This window comes from Tachyglossus aculeatus, chromosome 4 (assembly GCF_015852505.1).
Source record: "Tachyglossus aculeatus isolate mTacAcu1 chromosome 4, mTacAcu1.pri, whole genome shotgun sequence".
Taxonomy (NCBI): domain Eukaryota; kingdom Metazoa; phylum Chordata; class Mammalia; order Monotremata; family Tachyglossidae; genus Tachyglossus; species Tachyglossus aculeatus.
The window spans coordinates 103,889,171-103,906,823 of NC_052069.1; the positions used below are offsets into that span (position 1 = coordinate 103,889,171).

Sequence of the window (17,653 nt, forward strand, 5' to 3'; positions counted from 1 at the left end):
CTGGCCACTTGTCTACTGGGTGACCTTGGGCAAGCCACTTAACTTCTCTGTGCCTGTTACCTCATCTGTAAAATGGGGATTAAGAGTGTGAGCCCCATGTGGGACAACCTGATTAGCTTGTATCTACCCCAGCGCTTAGAACACTGCTTGGCACAAAGTAAGCGCTTAACAAATACCATAATTATTATTATTATTATTACTAATTTTGTGTTACAAGAGACTCAGGTTGTGGAAACCATTGTTTCAGTGGGAAATGGTAGATGGCTTGAAGATACCATCATGTGTATATTTTCCCATGCAAATTCCACCTGTCCACCTACAGCAGAATTCCTTTCAGCCTTGCCATTCATTGTCCTTTCTACTTTATGGAATTCTGCTTCAAAAAAACACAAAAAAACTCCAAGTTCTGCTCAGTGTAGTCAAGCTGGGAAGAATCGCAGCATCACATGTTGACTCCTGGCATATGCATGCGCACGACTATTTCTTCCTGTAATGACTGTACTTGTGCCAACTTGTGGATCATGTTAGGACAGACTCAAGGTTTAGGAAGAAAGAATCTCACTTTTTCTGTCCAAATTATGTAAAGAACCTCCACATTACAGCCAAAATTGGTATATATCAGTAATTCTCTGACTAAATATATATTCATTGATCCTAATCAATCGTGTTTAGTTAGCACCTATGTGTGCTGCACACACAGTTAGGAATTACAATCCCTACCCACAAGAAACTTAATCTAATGGGGGAGATAGACATGAAATAATGTGAAAATAGGAAGAAATACTTTTCACAATCAGCCTCAAGGATCTCCGCCACCTGGCCCCACCGTGCTTAGCTGCCCTTTTCACCTGCTATTGCCTCGGGCTCAGTGAGAAGGTGAACTTGGAGGGTGGATGGAGAATGTGAGGTGAGATAGTCGGAGAAGAATGGACAGGTAAGAGGGAGAGAGCAGGTGGAGTGCCTTAAACCCAATGGTGAGTAACTTCTGTTTTATGCATAGACAAATTGGTAGCCATTTGAGTTTATTAGATGTGTTTTGCTGGAAAACACTGCGTAAATTAATTAATATTCAGGGGCTGGTGAGCATTTTTGGCAAATAAACAGGATTTTTTAAAAAGCCAGATTCCCAGCTTTGTACAGATTTCTAATTAGACTTATCTGCAGTTGGACCACAAATGACAGGAGAACAATCTTTTTTGCCGTATGACCTCACATTTGTAACATCTAGAAGTGGAAAGTGCCGAAAAAGATTGTGGTATTCATCTAGGCTATTTTTTTCCGTGGCCTAAACAAGTGTACCAAATGTTTTCTCATAATTGTTCCTTTTAATATTGCTGGCTATACTTGGTTTCTTGAGCTATGAAAAAAACATTATATGAACCTAATGCTCAGGTATGTTTTGCAGCCCAAGTGATGGGTAAAATATAAATCTAGCTTCTGTAAAATAGTTATTTTGTATAAGTGAAACCCAGCCACATTCTAGAACAATTCCACCATTGCCACCTTCGGACAGGACTTAACATCATGGCAAGATAGGATCACAAACAAGGAGATCCTGGAACCTCACCCCCAGCATTGAATCAATCAGTGGTATTTATTGAGCGCTTACTATGTGCAGATCACTGTACTAAGTGCTTGGGAGAGTACAGTGCAATAGAATTAGCAGACACTTTCCCTGTCCATAACAAGTGTACAGTCTAGAGAGCAGTGAGGAAATGCCCCTCCCATCATACCTTTACTGGATGAACTATGCCATGCGAATCAAGAGCAGGAGAATACCCATAAATTCCTTGATGTTGAGCTGAGACGGGGATGGACAGAAGCTGGAGTAATCAGAAGAAATGCTTTAAAGATATCCTGACATAAAACCTCAAATAATGTGGTCTAGCAGTGGATGATAGGGAGACAATTAAACAAACCCTAAAAAAACAACAGGTCACTCTGGTATGGAGCCTCTAGATTGTAAGCCCATCCTCTAGACTATTAGCTCGTTGTGGACAGGGAACATGTCTACCAATTTGGCTATAGTGTACTCTCCCAAGCACTCAGTACAGTGCTTGGTACATTCATTCATTCAGTCAGTCGTATTTATTGAGCGCTTACTGTGTGCAGAGCACTGTACTGAGCCCTTGGGAAGTACAATTCGGCAAGAGATGGAGACAGCCCCTACCCAACAACGGGCTCACAGTCTAGAAGGGGGAGACAGACAACAAAACAAAACATGTAGACAGGTGTCAAAATTGTCAGAACAAATAGAATTAAAGCTATATGCACATCATTAACAAAATAAATAGAATAGTAAATATGTACAAGTAAAATAAATAGAATAATAGATCTGTACAAATATATATAAGTGCTGTGGGGAGGGGAAGGAGGTAGGGCAGAGGGAATGGGGAGGAGAGGAAAAAAGGGGGCCCAGTCTGGGAAGGCCTCCTGGAGGGCTTTGAAGGGAGGAAGAGAGCTAGCTTGGTGGATGTGTGGAGGGAGGGCAGGCCGGGGAAGGTCGGGGGTCGACGGCGGGATAGGTGTATATAATAAGCATTGAGTAAATACAGTAGATTGATTGAGTCTTATTGTTTTGGAGTAGAGATTTCAAAGTACTTGCCACCCCAAAAGGGTGAAACTAAAACATCAGGCACTAGAGGTAACATTAGAGCTAGAGACAATCTCTCCATAGATATGATATGGAAGGAATGGTCTGATACATAGTGTGTAATGGGCTAAATTAGTTTCAGATGCCATCCAGCCCTGTATACATTTCTGTTCGGAGCTTTCCAAAGAACTACCGTACCTATACATGAGTAGCAAGTTAACTACACCATTGAACATTATTATTATTATTATATTTAAGTGCTTACTGTGTGTCAAGCAGTTTTCTAAGTGCTAGAGTAAATCATGCATATTGGTATGTAACATTTTTTCTGTGTACTTGTCCTCTACATTATTTTTATTTCCAGAAAACAAACTTATTCTCTCTAATTTGTGAAGGTTTTGCAGGCAATGGGTTACCCAACTGGCTTTGATGCGGATATAGAATGTATGAGCTCTGATGAAAAATCAGACAGTGAAGGCAAGAATGAGACTGTCTCTTCAAATTCAAGCAATAATACTGGAAATTCTACAACTGAAACCTCCAGTACCTTAGAGGTATTTTTACTTTTTAAAATTACTGAGTAATGCTTGTCTGGAATTAATGAGGCCAGCTGGACAAGGGAGCCCTCAAAATGAACTGGGAAATTTCATTCAATCATATTTATTGAGCGCTTGCTGTGTGCAAAGCACTATACTAAGCACTTAAATTTGGGACAAAGGAAATTACATGCTGATGATGAAGCTTAATAATGAAAGCAGTATGCATGCTTAGTCCTCCCTACTGTACAGCTTTAAGCAGATCCTAGCTTTTGAGAGATACAGTTTGTAGTCCCAGCCAAAAAAATAATGCCATATGTAGTGGGGCCTTTATGGGCAGAATGAATTGTGAAACTAAACTGGATATTTAGATTATCCGATATTCAGATTGGATTGGGCTCTCTTTATTGTAGTTTAATTTTTGTTTGTGGAATCAACCATTCACAAATAGGGAATTTACATAGTTGATTCCGCTATATGTAGCACATTAAAAATGGCAGTGCCTCTGCCTACCTTTGCTTTTCCTCAGAAGTCTGATTAGGATGATTGGAATGCACATCTTTTTTATACTTTAGCATCTTCAGATAGCACAGGCTGTAACTTGGTAATCAAATCAATGGTATTTAGCGCTTACTGTGTGCAGAGCACTGTACTAGGCGCTTTGAGGAGTTTAATGCAGTAGAGTTGGTAGACATGATCCCTGTCCTCAACGAGTTTACAGTCTGGTGGAGGAGCTTACAGTTTAGTGGTAGCTAGGCAATGGACTGTAATCACTGAAAAGCTAGTTTTCCAAATTATTCTTGATTAACTCCCTTTAAAGAACGTGTTTTAGAAGTGTTTACAGACTGTAAAGCCCTAAAACTGTATTCAGTTACTATGAAAGAAGTAGGGAAGTTTATTTTCAAAAATGGGATTATTTTTTTTTCTTGGCCTGGTCTCAGACAATTTTTTTGCTCAAGCCTTTTGACAAGTAATCATAGTTGAGCCAATTACATAACTATTGCCGTCTTGTAAAGTGCTGAGCACTGGCTCTTCTAACAATCCTCTCCCAAAGTAGAGCTGCAGTTATATTACACCTAAAGCCTTGATTTGAAAAGTCAGAAATGTTTTTCAGTCCATATGGTGGATAGGAAGGATGGCTAAATGCTTTTACATACACCTTTCTGAGTTAGAAGTGAATACCCTGTCTTTCCTTGATAGCGTAGTTGTTGGCTTCTAGACATTTGAAAGCTGTTCTCATTTTAGCTTGGAATGCCTCTAAGAATCAAGCATATCTGATTTAGATCATCCCTCTGTCATGTGCATTGGCACTTTGTGGTGAAACATGAGCTAATTTTCATATAAGCTTTCAGCCTGGCATTTTGCCCCAGGCCTACCAGATGCATGGTGCAGGAGAATTTGCAGTTCATTCATTCATTCATTGTATTTATTGAGCACTTACTGTGTGCAGAGCACTGAACTAAGCGCTTGGGAAGTGCAAGTTGGCAACATATAGAGATGGTCCCTACCCAAAAGGGGGCTCACAGTCTAGAAGTTGTTATGTGACTTACTGGAGTATGTAGTTGAAGATTCAGAGACCTTATTTCAAAGTTTTTCCTTTGTTAGGTAAGAACTCAGGGCCCTATTCTCACAGCAAGTGGCAAAAACCCAGTTATGGAGCTCAATGAAAAAAGAAGAGGTCTTAAATATGAACTCATCTCAGAGACTGGTGGAAGCCATGATAAACGCTTTGTAATGGAGGTGAGTGAACTGAGCCAGGTCGATGTTTTTAATTATTATTTTTTGTGTGTAATTCATTTTTTCAAGAAATTTCTGTTCTCTTGTACTTTTTATTCCTTTTTCAGTTCTTATAATTTATGCATCAAAATGACAAAGAAATTAGATTTTGAAAGCAGGGAACTGTTTGAATTATTTTTCCCTGCCTGTTAATCGAAGGGATAAAGGTGCAAGGAAGATGCTGTAGACAACAGTCCTGGGACTCTGATAATCATTCATCAGGCTCAAGTAAAAAGAGGGATTGCTGAAAAAACTTTTTTCCATGAAGTACAACTTGGTTTATGCTCACTCAATTTCCATTTGCTGACTTTTAGTTTCTTGTCAAATTGGCTGGGATTCAGTTGTAATAAATTTTATTTCAGAAAGTGAACAATGCAGTGGATATTCTGTTATTGATTATAGGTAGAAGTAGATGGGCAGAAATTCAGAGGCGCAGGCCCAAATAAGAAGGTGGCCAAAGCAAGTGCGGCTTTAGCGGCTCTGGAGAAATTGTTTTCTGGACCCAACGCAGCAAATAACAAGAAAAAGAAGATTATTCCTCAGGTATGATTTCCAGCATCGAACTCTGAAAGTGGCTTCTGGAGATGTTCCAGTGATGTAAATTTCCTATCTTATATCTACTTGTTTGTACAACAGTTTTGTTCTCTTGGCTGATTCAGCTTCTCTACCCTGAGTAGTAGGATAAATAAACTGAAAGGAAGTACTACAACCTAATGCTGCAGTGTTTGTCCACAAAGACTTTTTCTTGAGACTGTCAGCTTCATATTTTCGTCATGGGTGCTACCTTAACTAAATGTTGAGGCTTGAATTTTTATGAATTTTAGTGAAACACTGGCAGGAATTGCTAATGTTGCTTTTAACTCACTAGAAGCAAGCTGAACTTTCTCGAACTACCTACTGGTTTTGCCCTTTTCTGTTGCGAAGGTTGGATTCGGCTTTGGGGTGATGTAATGGCATTTGATACTCTGCTGCTTTTGTTTGCTTGTTGGCACAGTGAACAGTCCCAGAGCCTAAAGGAGCTCTAAGGGTACAGTCGTACAGAAGGGAGAAGTTTATAAAAAATGTTAGAATATGTGATGAGTCAGTAAAGACCTCAGCTTCAAGCTGTAGCTTTGATGGGTCTAAAAATGTTCTGGCCACTTCACTTGTTGATGGGGCATATTGCAGTAGAAGCTAAAAAAAATATTTTTGTAAGTTAGGTACACCTCATTAAAGATAAAGGATTGAAACAACAAAACTATAGTTATTTAGAATTAAAAACTATAAGTTTGTTTACCGTAGGTCTCAGTGAGCAAACTGATCTCCTTGAACTACATGTAACACGTCAATTGGTTATATGTAGAATAGTTGGGATTTTTCTCTATCTGAAAACATCCAGTGAATAGTTGTATGTCTTTTTTTTTTCAGTTAGGTAAGTCTTCTTGCCTTTTCATGTATATCAGGGTTATAGAGTGCATTTTTTCAAAGATCTCTGAGTCCATCAAACCAACTTATCCATAAGTCCTACATTAAGCTTTTTTCCCAGTTATTTCCAATTTTTAAAACCATCTTTCGGGTGTTTTTATATATCTGTAGTTACATTTCTTCTTGACAACTCTGAGATTAATTTAAAGCAATGTAATTACTGCCAGATTGCTTCGCTTTGAAATTCACCCCACCCACGGCACTTACATATTTGTCTGTAATTTATTTTAATGTCCATCTCCCCATCTAGATTGTAAACTCGCAGGGGGCAGGGAACATGTCTACCAATGCTTTTCTATTGTACTCTCCCAAGCTCTTAGTACATTCAGTCAATTCATTCATTGAGTTGTATTTATTGAGCACTTACTGTGTGCAGAGCATTGCTCTAAGCACTTGGGAGAGTACAATACAACAATAAACACACATTCCCTGCCCACAATGAGCTTACAGTAGGAGAAGGATTACTGGGCTCTGTCCACAGTAAGTGCTCAGTAAGTACCGTTGATAATGACGATATTCTCCCAAGTGCTTAATACAGTGCTCTGCACATAGTAAATATCAATAAATACCATTAATTAATGGATTGACTCCTACCAACATCATATGCTGGAATCACAGGACTTTTCTTTAAGCCATAAAAGAAGCAAGAGTCTGGGGGGAATAGGGAACTCATATGCAGCAATTTTCTACTCAAAAAACCTTGTATCTCAGCAAAGGAAGATAGTTCACCTTTTTCAACAAAATAGAAGAAACATCTGCTAAGTCAATCTATTGGGGACACTGGGTGCCTTGAAACTCTTCTTTCCAATAGGGGCTATTGTTTCTAGCAGTATTGCTGGCAAGGCGAAGGAGGAGCCTGTATCCTAGTCATTAACAAACTATCAGTATTTGAGGTCATGATCACTTTCTTATATCCTTGGAAAACAGTGTGGAGTCAGAGGACCTGGGTTCTAAGCTAGGCCCTGCCACTTGCCTGCTGTGTGAACTTGGGCAAGTCAGTTACTTTCCCCATGCCTCAGTTACCTCATCAATAAGGGGGATACAATCCTCCTCCTTCCTGCTTGAGCCCTGTATGGAACAGGGACTGTGTCCAACCTGACTATCATATACCTACCCTAGAACTTAGTTCAGTCCGGGCTTGGAGTCAGTGGTCATGGGTTCAAATCCTGGCTCTGCCAATTGTCAGCTGTGTGACTTTGGGCAAGTCACTTCACTTCTCTGTGCCTGTTACTTCATCTGTAAAATGGGGATTAAGACTGTGAGCCCCCTGTGGGACAACCTGATCACCTTGTAGCCTCCCCAGTGCTTAGAACAGTGTTTTGCACATAGTAAGCGCTTAATAAATGCCATCATTATTATTATTATTACTGCACTTGGTACATAGTAAGCACTTAATAATAATGGCATTTATTAAGCCCTTCTATGTGCAAAGCACTGTTTTTGTTTTCATGGCATTTATTAAGCACTTACTATGTGCAGAGCACTGTTCTAAGCGCTGGGGAATTTACAAGGTGATCAGGTTGTCCCCCATGGGGCTCACAGTGTTAATCCCCATTTTACAGATGAGGTAACTGAGGCCCAGAGAAGTTAAGTAACTTGCCCAAAGTCACACAGCTGATGAGTGGTGGAGCCGGGATTTGAACCCATGAACTCCACTGTTCTAAGCGCTGGGGAGGTTACAAGGTGATCAGATTGTCCCACGTGGGGCTCACAGTTTTTATCCCCATTTTACAGATGAGGGAACTGAGGCCCAGAGAAGTTAAGTGACTTGCCCGAAGTCACACAGCTGACAAGTGGTGGAGCCGGGATTTGAACCCATGACCTCTGACTCCAAAGCCCGGGCTCTTTCCACTGAGCCACGCTGCTTCTCTTAACAAGTACCTTTTAAAAAAAAATTGTTAGCGTGCTTTATTCAGGCAGTCGTCAGACTTACAACAAAATTGGTTCCTGAAAAGGTGTCTGAAGTTGGCATTTCATCATCATCATCAATCTTATTTATTGAGCGCTTACTGTGTGCAGAGCACTGTACTAAGCGCTTGGGAAGTACAAGTTGGATTTTGAAGTTGGAGCTAATTTTCTCATAGGAACAATGTTATAAATGGGTGATTGGTTTCAGAACAAAGTCAGTATGCCCTATTTTTACCTAAATCTCTGAGAAGTGGGTACTCTTATTAGTTACAGATGAGTAATATAGCACATAATTGAGTCAGAGGAATTCCTTAATAGTCTGTGGCTTATTTTTACTTCCTTAGAGGTAAAATGGACGTCACCTCTTTCTGGGGACTCTTAACAATCAAGTAGCCTCCACACCCTCCCATGCCCCCCTTCTGTAAACTTATTTCTGCTCCTCCAAGTGTTCCCAAGCACCTCCCTTGGCCAAGTGTTGTAAAGCTCCCGAACCTATGTGTTGTGTAGATGAAAAGGGGTAAATTGAGAAAGATTGTAGGTGCTGTGCTTCGGAAACAGAAGCATGGTAAGTTGGGGGCTTTGTGTACTCACAGGGTTGCCGAAGGATATAAAGGCCAGCCTTCTTGTAGTTCAGTGCTATTTTGTGCTATAGCATTCCCTTGTTTTCAGTTGCCTTCCCCCTGAAGCCTGGATTCTCAGGTCCTTCCCTTTGGCAGAAAGGGTGAGGGCTCTTTAGTTGCTCCTCGGGCACCCTGACATTTGCCTGGAAAGGGCCTCCTGGGGATTTATATCTGCTCTCTTCAGTTTCAGCCTAGAGACCGGCCATAGTTATTTTAGACAGACCAAAATCCCAGGCTCTGGATATAATTTGAGTACAATAACTTTAAATACCCAATAAAAGTCCTTTATATAACATTCATTCATTCAATCGTATTTATTGAGCGCTTACTGTGTGCAGATCATAACATACAGAGTCTTAACTGACTTTGCTCGTAAAGTATGCATTCAAGGGACATGGATTGTTTCTACCAGTAACGATGAATTTTGTTGTCCATAACAGGCCAAAGGTGTTGTGAATTCAGCAGTGTCTGCAGCAGTGCAAGCGGCTCGAGGCAGAGGCAGAGGAACAATAGCGAGGGGGGCATTTGTTGGGGCAGCTGCAGCTCCGGGATACATAGCCCCAGGTATTGTATAGATTGTACTGGGCTCGGCCCCCCCACTCATATAAGTTTGGGAAAGCAATCACATTCTTTCTCATTGTACAGTAAATGTGCCAAGAATTTTGTTTTCTGTCTCTGCTAGGATTTGGAAACTCACAGTTCTTTACAAATAGGTCACAGAAGGACCAAGGATACCTATTTCATACTTAGTATTGTCACCTCCAAATTTTCCCTTCGCCTCCCGTCTCACCACTCCTAGAATCTGGGCAAACAGAGGCAGAAGGGGTGCACTTCAGTTAGTCCATGTAGTTCCTCATCAGTGGACTTTTGAAAAGGGCAGGTGGTGTGATTCAGATCATTGGATTTTATAATATCTGTTTTTCCATTTTGTGCATCTCCCCCACTCCCCCCCCCACCCCCCGCCATTAATACATTCATTTAAAACTGGACTGTGAGAGTTGTGGACTCGTTTGGCTGAGAGATTATGAATCTGTTGAATTATTCATTATTACTAATCATTCTGGGGTTGCTTTCTCGTCAGCTCCTCTCCCAGCCGTCAGGGTGGTAACCTGATGAGTCTCTCCCATTGGATCACATTCATCTGTCTCTAAGCTGGGCTGGCTTCTCCTGACAAGGCCCCACTGAGCGAAAATAGCCCCGTAGTTCATCCACTGGGGGTTATCCCATGGGGGGGCAGGGTGGCCTAGTCAGAGGACCTGGGTTCTAAATCCGGCTCCTCGTGCCTGCTGTGTGACTCGGGCAGGTCACTTAACCTCTCCAGGACCCAGTGTTCTCATCTGTAAAATGAGGATTTAATACCTGTTCTTCATTTTCCCCAACCTGATTATCTTGTATCTAACCCAGCCTGCAATATGGTGCTTGGCACATAGAAGGCACTTAACAAACACTGTAATTGTTATTATTAAAAGGCAGGTGTGTACCTTAACAAACACCGTAATTGTTATTATTCAAAGGCAGGTGTGTACCTACTTAATAATGGTGGCATTTATTAAGCACTTACTATGTGCAAAGCACCGTTCTAAGCACTGGGGAGGTTACAAGGTGATCAGGTTGTCCCACGGGGGGCTTACAGTCTTAATCCCCATTTTACAGATGAGATAATTGAGGCACAGAGAAGTTAAGTAACTTGCCCAAAGTCACACAGCTGACAGCTGGCAGAGCCGGGATTTGAGCCCGTGACCTCTGACTCCAAAGCCCGTGCTCTTTCCACTGAGCCATGCTGCTTCCCTACTTCCAAAAGAAACCCTTAGATTTCTTATTGTTCGTAGGCTCTTGCATAAATTGTCATCAAGAGATCAACTCTTATATAGTAACGTCACTTTAGATATCTGCCCTTATTGTTCACCACCATCATTGCTCCCTTAGAAAGGTTGAATTTTTTTTGGCTCTGCTATTATCACCTTTTGCTAGCAGTCATTCCCAGAGGCATCATTCAGATGAGTTTTTAAAGGGTGAATTTTTTACATCCAAAATTACTGCTTCTCGGGAGAGCTTTGAATAGTCCAGCAAATTCTGTTGCTTTTTTGTTTTTGTTTAGTTCAGCATGTTATTTAAAGTAAAAAGTTCTCCATTAAACCAGTTTGGAAAAGTTGTTGAAACGAGCCAGTCAGTCCCGTGTTATATACTATGTTCCAAAGCGTTGAACGATGGAGTTTTTAATCTGGCATCCACCCGTGGTATTGTGTTTGTAGGAATGCTCTTTCAAGAGTTGGAACTGTGACTAGAGCTTCTAATAAAAACTATCATATGTTGGAAGTAACTGAGAGGTGAAACAGATATTCCATGTTCCATTTGCTAACTGAGCCAGGGCGCCTGTTCTTAAATGGTTTTCCAGTCAAATAGCAAAACTACATTGAATATAGGGGAAGGTTTACCTGGTGACACTGTGCCATGCTGCCTCTCTTTTAAAATGTTTATTTTTCACTGCCCAGAGCAAACAGAAAAGCCGGTTATGTTGTGTGTGTAGGTTGAGCAATATCTGGTTTAAGAGCTTTGGGGTAGCCAGGCAGGACGAAGGCCTCTTGTGTGAAATGGCTGCCAGGCTGAGCCCTATTGAACTGGGCAGCAGCTGAAGATGGTTATGAAAGGATGAATGGAGTGAAGGAAAACTTAAAAGTAGCAGCCATCCTTTGAGTTGCTAGACTGTAGCATCGTCAAGTGGAGACTTTGAGAGTGTTGGTAAAGTTGCTCATTGTCTGTTGGTAAAGTGATAGATTAAATGACTTCCATGAGATATCATAGGACACCAAAGGTGGGGCTGGATTCTGAGGACTCCGGGCCCCAGGGTTATGGCGCAGGGGCTCTCTGTTAGGTAGGCACACAAGAAATGGACACATTTCCTCTCATACCACAGTGAACCCGTATTAGTAGTAATGACATTTACTTAGCACTTAAAATGGGCAATAATAATAATGGTATTTAAGTGCTTACTATGTGCAAAGTACTGTTCTAAGCCCTGGGGGGGATACAAGGTGATGAGGTTGTCCCACGTGGGGCTCACACTAATCCCCATTTTACAGATGAGGGAATTGAGGCCCAGAGAAATTAAGTGACTTGCCCAGTCACACAGGTGACAAGTCGTGGAGCCTGGGATTTGAACCCATGACCTCTGACTCCAAAGCCCGGGCTCTTTCCACTGAGCCACGCTGCTTCTCTGCAAAATACCATGCTGGTGGGATATTATGTGTTGAACATACATTTTTCTTCTGACCTCAAGTTTTGACTCTTGCTTTCTATTTCTCCTGATCTTTCTGCTGGAGTGGAGAAGTCATCCCTTTTGAAAAATTATGGAAAAGCAAACATTGAAAACTAGGATTAATACTACTTACTTGGCTTTTGACAAATCTGGATATCATTTCACATCCCCAGTTGATTTGGATGTTTTGTTTTTAGTATTTTGTGTGTACATTCTCCAGGACCCTTTCCCCTCCAGAGAAGCATACTAATCCTTTACTAGTGTTTTTCGAACCGTCCCATTAAAAATGTCGTCCACGTACCTGGAAATACTTTGAGTTGATGACCTGCATCAGTCTTTTCAGCCACACTCAGAGATGCAGTAAACTGCATTGTCAGTGTCATCATCCGCAAGCAAGGAGGACAACTGATATTTAAAAATCCTCAAAATAGGATGCCATATTTTGCTCATCTAAACAGAGGAGAGGCTATTACACGGGGAATTAAGTATAGCACTCAGAACGTAATCCCCCTTAGATTTGCCGCTCAAGCCTGTCCCTTGGACATCCTGAACCTGCCTTTCTTCCTCCCCTGGCTCAGGCATGTTTCAGAAAAGAAAACCTCACGGTACGGCACCCTACCTTTCTCCCTACCCTGGCACGTGGTGTTATCACTGCTTAGAAAAATACTCTTCTATTTCCTCCTAAAAAATCAGGGGTTGTGAGAGAATTCTGTGGTGGGGGTAATTACATGAGTAAGGGTGAGAAAATTTGTTAATGTTGGCTCTAAAGAATATGAAACATTTCTATAGAGATCCTGTTTCCTTTTAAAATGGAAATTGGGGAAAATAACTTTATAATTTGGACTGGGTTTGTTATATTTTTTTGGAATGGAGATTTGGGGAACTGTTTTGTCACCTCTCACTTTATAGGTTAGTTAAGGGCCTCTCTAAGGATTCCCAGGAAGAGAGAATTCAAGGTAATCTGGATATTTACAGAAAGGCCCAACTATGTTTTATCACGAGAACAAATTGAAGCAAACGTAATCTGCCACTTGGAAGGATTGCACAAAAACACTGTGCAATGTTTTACCTAGAGAAGTCTTCCTCTGTTTTATCATCTATTACCAAAGAGCATGGAAACTGAAAGTATTTTTCATCCTTGCTCTGGCCTCTTTTCTCAAACCAAAGTTTGCCCGCTTTTGAAATCTGTATTTGGTACAAATGCTGATTTTATTTTTTTTCAGTATTGAATTGATTCCTCACTCTGTTTTTGTGTATTAGGTTATGGAGCACCCTATGGATATAGCACAGCTGCCCCTGCCTATGGTATGTACTCCACATTACTTAACTCTTGTATTACCGGCTCTATCAGGGCAGTCCAAAGTAAAATGTGATTTTATTTTTAGGATTTGTGCAAATTAATCTGAAAAATCCAAAGAGGCTTGGTCATGATGATTGCACCTTAATTCATTTTGAAAATGCCAAAACCTTGTGGTTCTTGGTTAGGTTGGAGTAGCTTTTCCCTTTGCTTTTGCCTGATCGTTGAAGGACTGTGCGTTCTAAATGCCTGTTTTTCTTTTTTTTACCACATTGAATGGGAAAAATTTTAAGTAGTATTCCTTACAGCCAATTTATGCTCCATTCAAAGGATACTTAAGGGCCTTACCAGTGTTTGGCCTAGCATTAGTCTTTGGCTACATGCTAGTAGAATTTCCATAAACACACCTAAATTAGGTTGAGTTAGGGTGCCACAGATTTTGTTGCTTCACCCTAAATATTTACACAAATAAACTGTTGCATCCAAGTTCAGAGTACCCTTGGTTAGAGCCCAGCTCAGTGATAGGACTGAGAGGATGCTAGAAAACCAACAGCATTAGAGCATTTTTACTGAGGCAGTACAATAGCTTAGGCAGATTTGATTTAGCAGTACAATTGAGAAAGTAGAAGCAAGTTAGAGACCTGTGTTTTAGAAGTTTGAACTGTGAGCCACTTTTTAATTCTGACTGGCCCCTTTGGTAACTTTGAATGAGTTTTATGTGGCAATGGAGGCAAAACCATTTGGAGTCAGTGATATGTCCTTACACAACATGCATTCTGGGCAGATTAAATAAAGGTGCCCTAGAACCGGGTACCTGCAGGGAGGGGGGGTTGTGTGGTGTGTGTGTGTGTGAGTGTGTTGTATGCATGCTTGTGCACATCCACTCTACTTTGTATGTGCCAGTTTTCCGTAACAACTTAATGGGTAAGTGAAATTTGGTCTTACCTCTTTCAGTGACTTCTGACTTGGGTTTTTCTATTGTATTTCTCAGACAAAATTTTGCTTTTCTAATAAAATTGAAAAAAATTGAGACCTCATAGGATCTAGCTTTAGCTAGGAAAGCGTTTCAGGGTATGGAAGATTATTATATCTCTCTCTTCCCTTGAAGGTAGAAGAATTATTTTTTGACTTAACTTGGACTTTGATTTTTTTTTTTAAGTTGTTGTGAAGTGGCTCCTTTCTCCTGCTTTACCTCCCACACACATTATGGCATTGAATTCTATTTCAGAATCAGCCTATACATTGGGCTGTGGTGATTAGGAGTTGGGACATAATTATCCAGGGTGAAGTATGAACTCATTTCTATACAGAGAGGCACAGAATTTCCTTTAAAACTAAGAATCTAAATTCGGTTATGAAAATGGAAATTCTAATGTCAGTTATTTATCCATTTCTTTACACCATGTGACAGTGGATTTTCCCCAGTCCCCTTCTTGAAATCAGGACTATTCCAGTTAGGTATCTTATGCTGTGGTTTTCTAAACATAGATGTGCCGTCAGTGTTCATATCTTGTTCAAAAACCAAAGCCAGACCATAGCCTTTTTCATTGAATTGCTGGAAATCTTCGTTTATTTTATTCGTACAAAAAACACAAAGTTGAGAATCACAGGCGGTTCGAGGTGAGAGTATTTTAACTCACCTTGTATATTTCATTCCCTCTTCCCCAGTTAGCCTTTTGCCTACCTCCTTGCTCCCTTTTGGACTGTAATGTTTTTCTTTTAGACCACATCCATATCTGAACTTGAATGTAAAGATTCAGATACTTCATGTAGCATATAACTGACTTCAAAAGCGTATAAAGTTGATGCCCCCATTTTTCACATAAAGAATGTGTTTTTTAATATTTTCTTATTGTGATGCAAAAAAATACTAAAATACTGCTTTTTTGGCTGTAAGGTAAACATGTCTTTTGGCCTTTGTAAAGCTGTTGCATGTTGGGAAACTTCACTTTGATCATCTGGTGCTCTTGAATACCTGCTGTTGCTGCTTTGTGATTTCTCTATAGGGTTATCTATTAGAAAACCTAAATAGGAGCAGATTTAAAAAATGTTTGAGTATGCAGAAGTTTGTGAGGCCACAAGAACGTATTAAGCAATTAATCTTTCCAGATTTGCCATTTCAATATTGTTTATTCCTGCATTTCCTCCTTAGAGGACCGTTACAAGCATGGCTTTTATTTGTTCAGTCTTGGAATGGCTCTCCTATAAGGGACAAAGAACTATCAAAGTCGAGTTAGGCTTTGATTGTTGGAATTTCCTATCTGCCCTGCCAAATTCAGTGGTGCAATGTTTGTGGGAACTGATTTGGATTTATGAATTACTTTGGAACATTAAACTGTAGCTTTATTTATAGCTTCAGAATTAATCCTAATTCACATAATGGATGGGAAAAGGTAGCTCCTTTAAGATTGGCATTCTCTTGAAATCAGACAGTTGCTCCATCCATAATGGAGCTATTATCGCTTCCTAAAAATGAAGTGATTTTGAGTTGGGAAGGAGCACTGTTGGTCACATTATTTCCTTTGAGCAATTTCAGAATAACGGGAGAACTCTGATGGAGATTTACAGACTGCTCCCCACACCAAGCACATTGATTGACTCATCTGGAAAGGGTTAATGATATTACTGTAAGATCTTTTTAACCTGAATTTTCCATTGGCTCATTAAACTTATTTGGAGTCCTCTCCGTTTCTTCTCTCTGTAGGTTTACCCAAGAGAATGGTTCTGTTACCAGTTATGAAATTCCCAACATATCCTGTTCCCCACTACTCATTCTTTTAGCAAAGGCAGAAGCTAATTCGTACTGATTGAACAGCAGTACAATACTGAATACTAGAAGAGAAAAAGCCTTTTTATCCTGTTTTCCTTTGAACACATACTTGAGCAAAATCATTTGTAAAGGACATCTTTTCCTACCTTTGGTTTTAACAAATGCAAATTTAGTTCTCTAAAACTTGAAAAAAAAAAGTTCTGTGAAACGTTACCTCATTTTCAGATAATAACTTATACCAGCCCTTTTGTTCTAGGGAAGAACTAGCAGCTTCAAGATTAAGTTTTAAATGAAGTATCAGATTATGTAAAATTAAATTTGTGAAGGATGTATAGAGTATAAAACACTGATCACAAATAAACTGTTTTGTTGTAACACAGAGTACTGCCTGGTTCCTGATGCAGTCACAGATTCTTAATTAATGACCTATAATTGTCATAGAGCTATTTAACTCAGGCTGTAGTTATTTTTTTTTAACTCAACAGAAACTTTTCAGTTAAATTTTAACTCTGTAAATATTAAGGTATGTAATACAGACAATACCATGGGTTTGAATATTGTTTTAGCTTCTTTTTGATATGATTTGATACCTAGGCATCAAAAACTTTCAAGAAATTGACAACCAAGGAAACAGTTATAATCAAAGGATTAGTAATTCAACCTAAGAAAACTTTTTTATTTTTAGTAGATGCTAAAAGCAAACAAAGGAGATTAACAGTGGATGATCTCTTTGTGTTTAGTTAAATTTTGTGACTCCTCTGTTGACCCACGGCAATTCCCAAATAAAGATTTTTCTGTGATTAGAGCAAAGCTTATTTTAATGATGACACTGCCCAGAGATGGGGCTGGGGTCATCTGACAAATAAGTTTTCAAGTTTCAAAGTTGGCAGACATATTCAATCATCCAATCAATCGCTTCTGTTCTTGTGGCCTACTTCCCTCTGTAAGATGCTGTGTTCAGTCCCTGGATTTGCCATCCGAGAGCAGATTACTCATTTTTCTTGTTGTAAATAAAGGGTCTGTTTCCGCTTCAATGACAAGAATCTAAAGCAGCAACAAGGTCCCCATGAAAACTTGCTATTCAATTGTCCCAGTTCTTGTTGAGTGCTGCTGTGAAAAGTGACAGGTTTCAGCCATAGGTCAGCATTCATTGTTGGGATTCCATAGCCGGTGCCCAAACTCAGGCTTGGCTATATGAAAAAGGAAATAAACTTCTGGCACCTCCCATTTTAACCTCCATTAGAAAGCTGATGGCAATGGGTTGTGACTTGGTAATGGTTTTATTAAGGTATCCACCCTTACAAAACAAACAGCACTGCTTTGTGCCTGTATCTAAAGGTGTATCGGTACTAGAAATGCTTTTGATGCGTTGAAAGTGAATTTATGGAATTCTGCCCTGTCAGAAACCTCCCATTCTCAAACACTGTTGACAT

General features: G+C 40.1%; 1 protein-coding gene across 4 annotated transcripts in view; it reads left to right on the forward strand.

Moving 5' to 3' along the window:
* LOC119926665 (spermatid perinuclear RNA binding protein) overlaps positions 1-16,620 on the forward strand; it is a 119,889-nt gene extending 103,269 nt beyond the window's left edge. For 2 of the 4 annotated variants that reach the window (XM_038744926.1, XM_038744925.1), the window contains exons 13-18: positions 2,989-3,147; positions 4,735-4,869; positions 5,308-5,448; positions 9,338-9,461; positions 13,414-13,458; positions 16,155-16,619. In XM_038744926.1, coding sequence (XP_038600854.1) covers positions 2,989-3,147; positions 4,735-4,869; positions 5,308-5,448; positions 9,338-9,461; positions 13,414-13,458; positions 16,155-16,231 — 681 coding nt within the window. In that variant the 3' untranslated portion in view covers positions 16,232-16,619. Of the gene's footprint in view, positions 1-2,988; positions 3,148-4,734; positions 4,870-5,307; positions 5,449-9,337; positions 9,462-13,413; positions 13,459-16,154 lie in introns of all 4 variants that reach the window. The other 2 variants (XM_038744927.1, XM_038744928.1) reach the window with 2 other exon arrangements.
* The last annotated feature ends 1,033 nt before the right edge of the window (positions 16,621-17,653 follow it).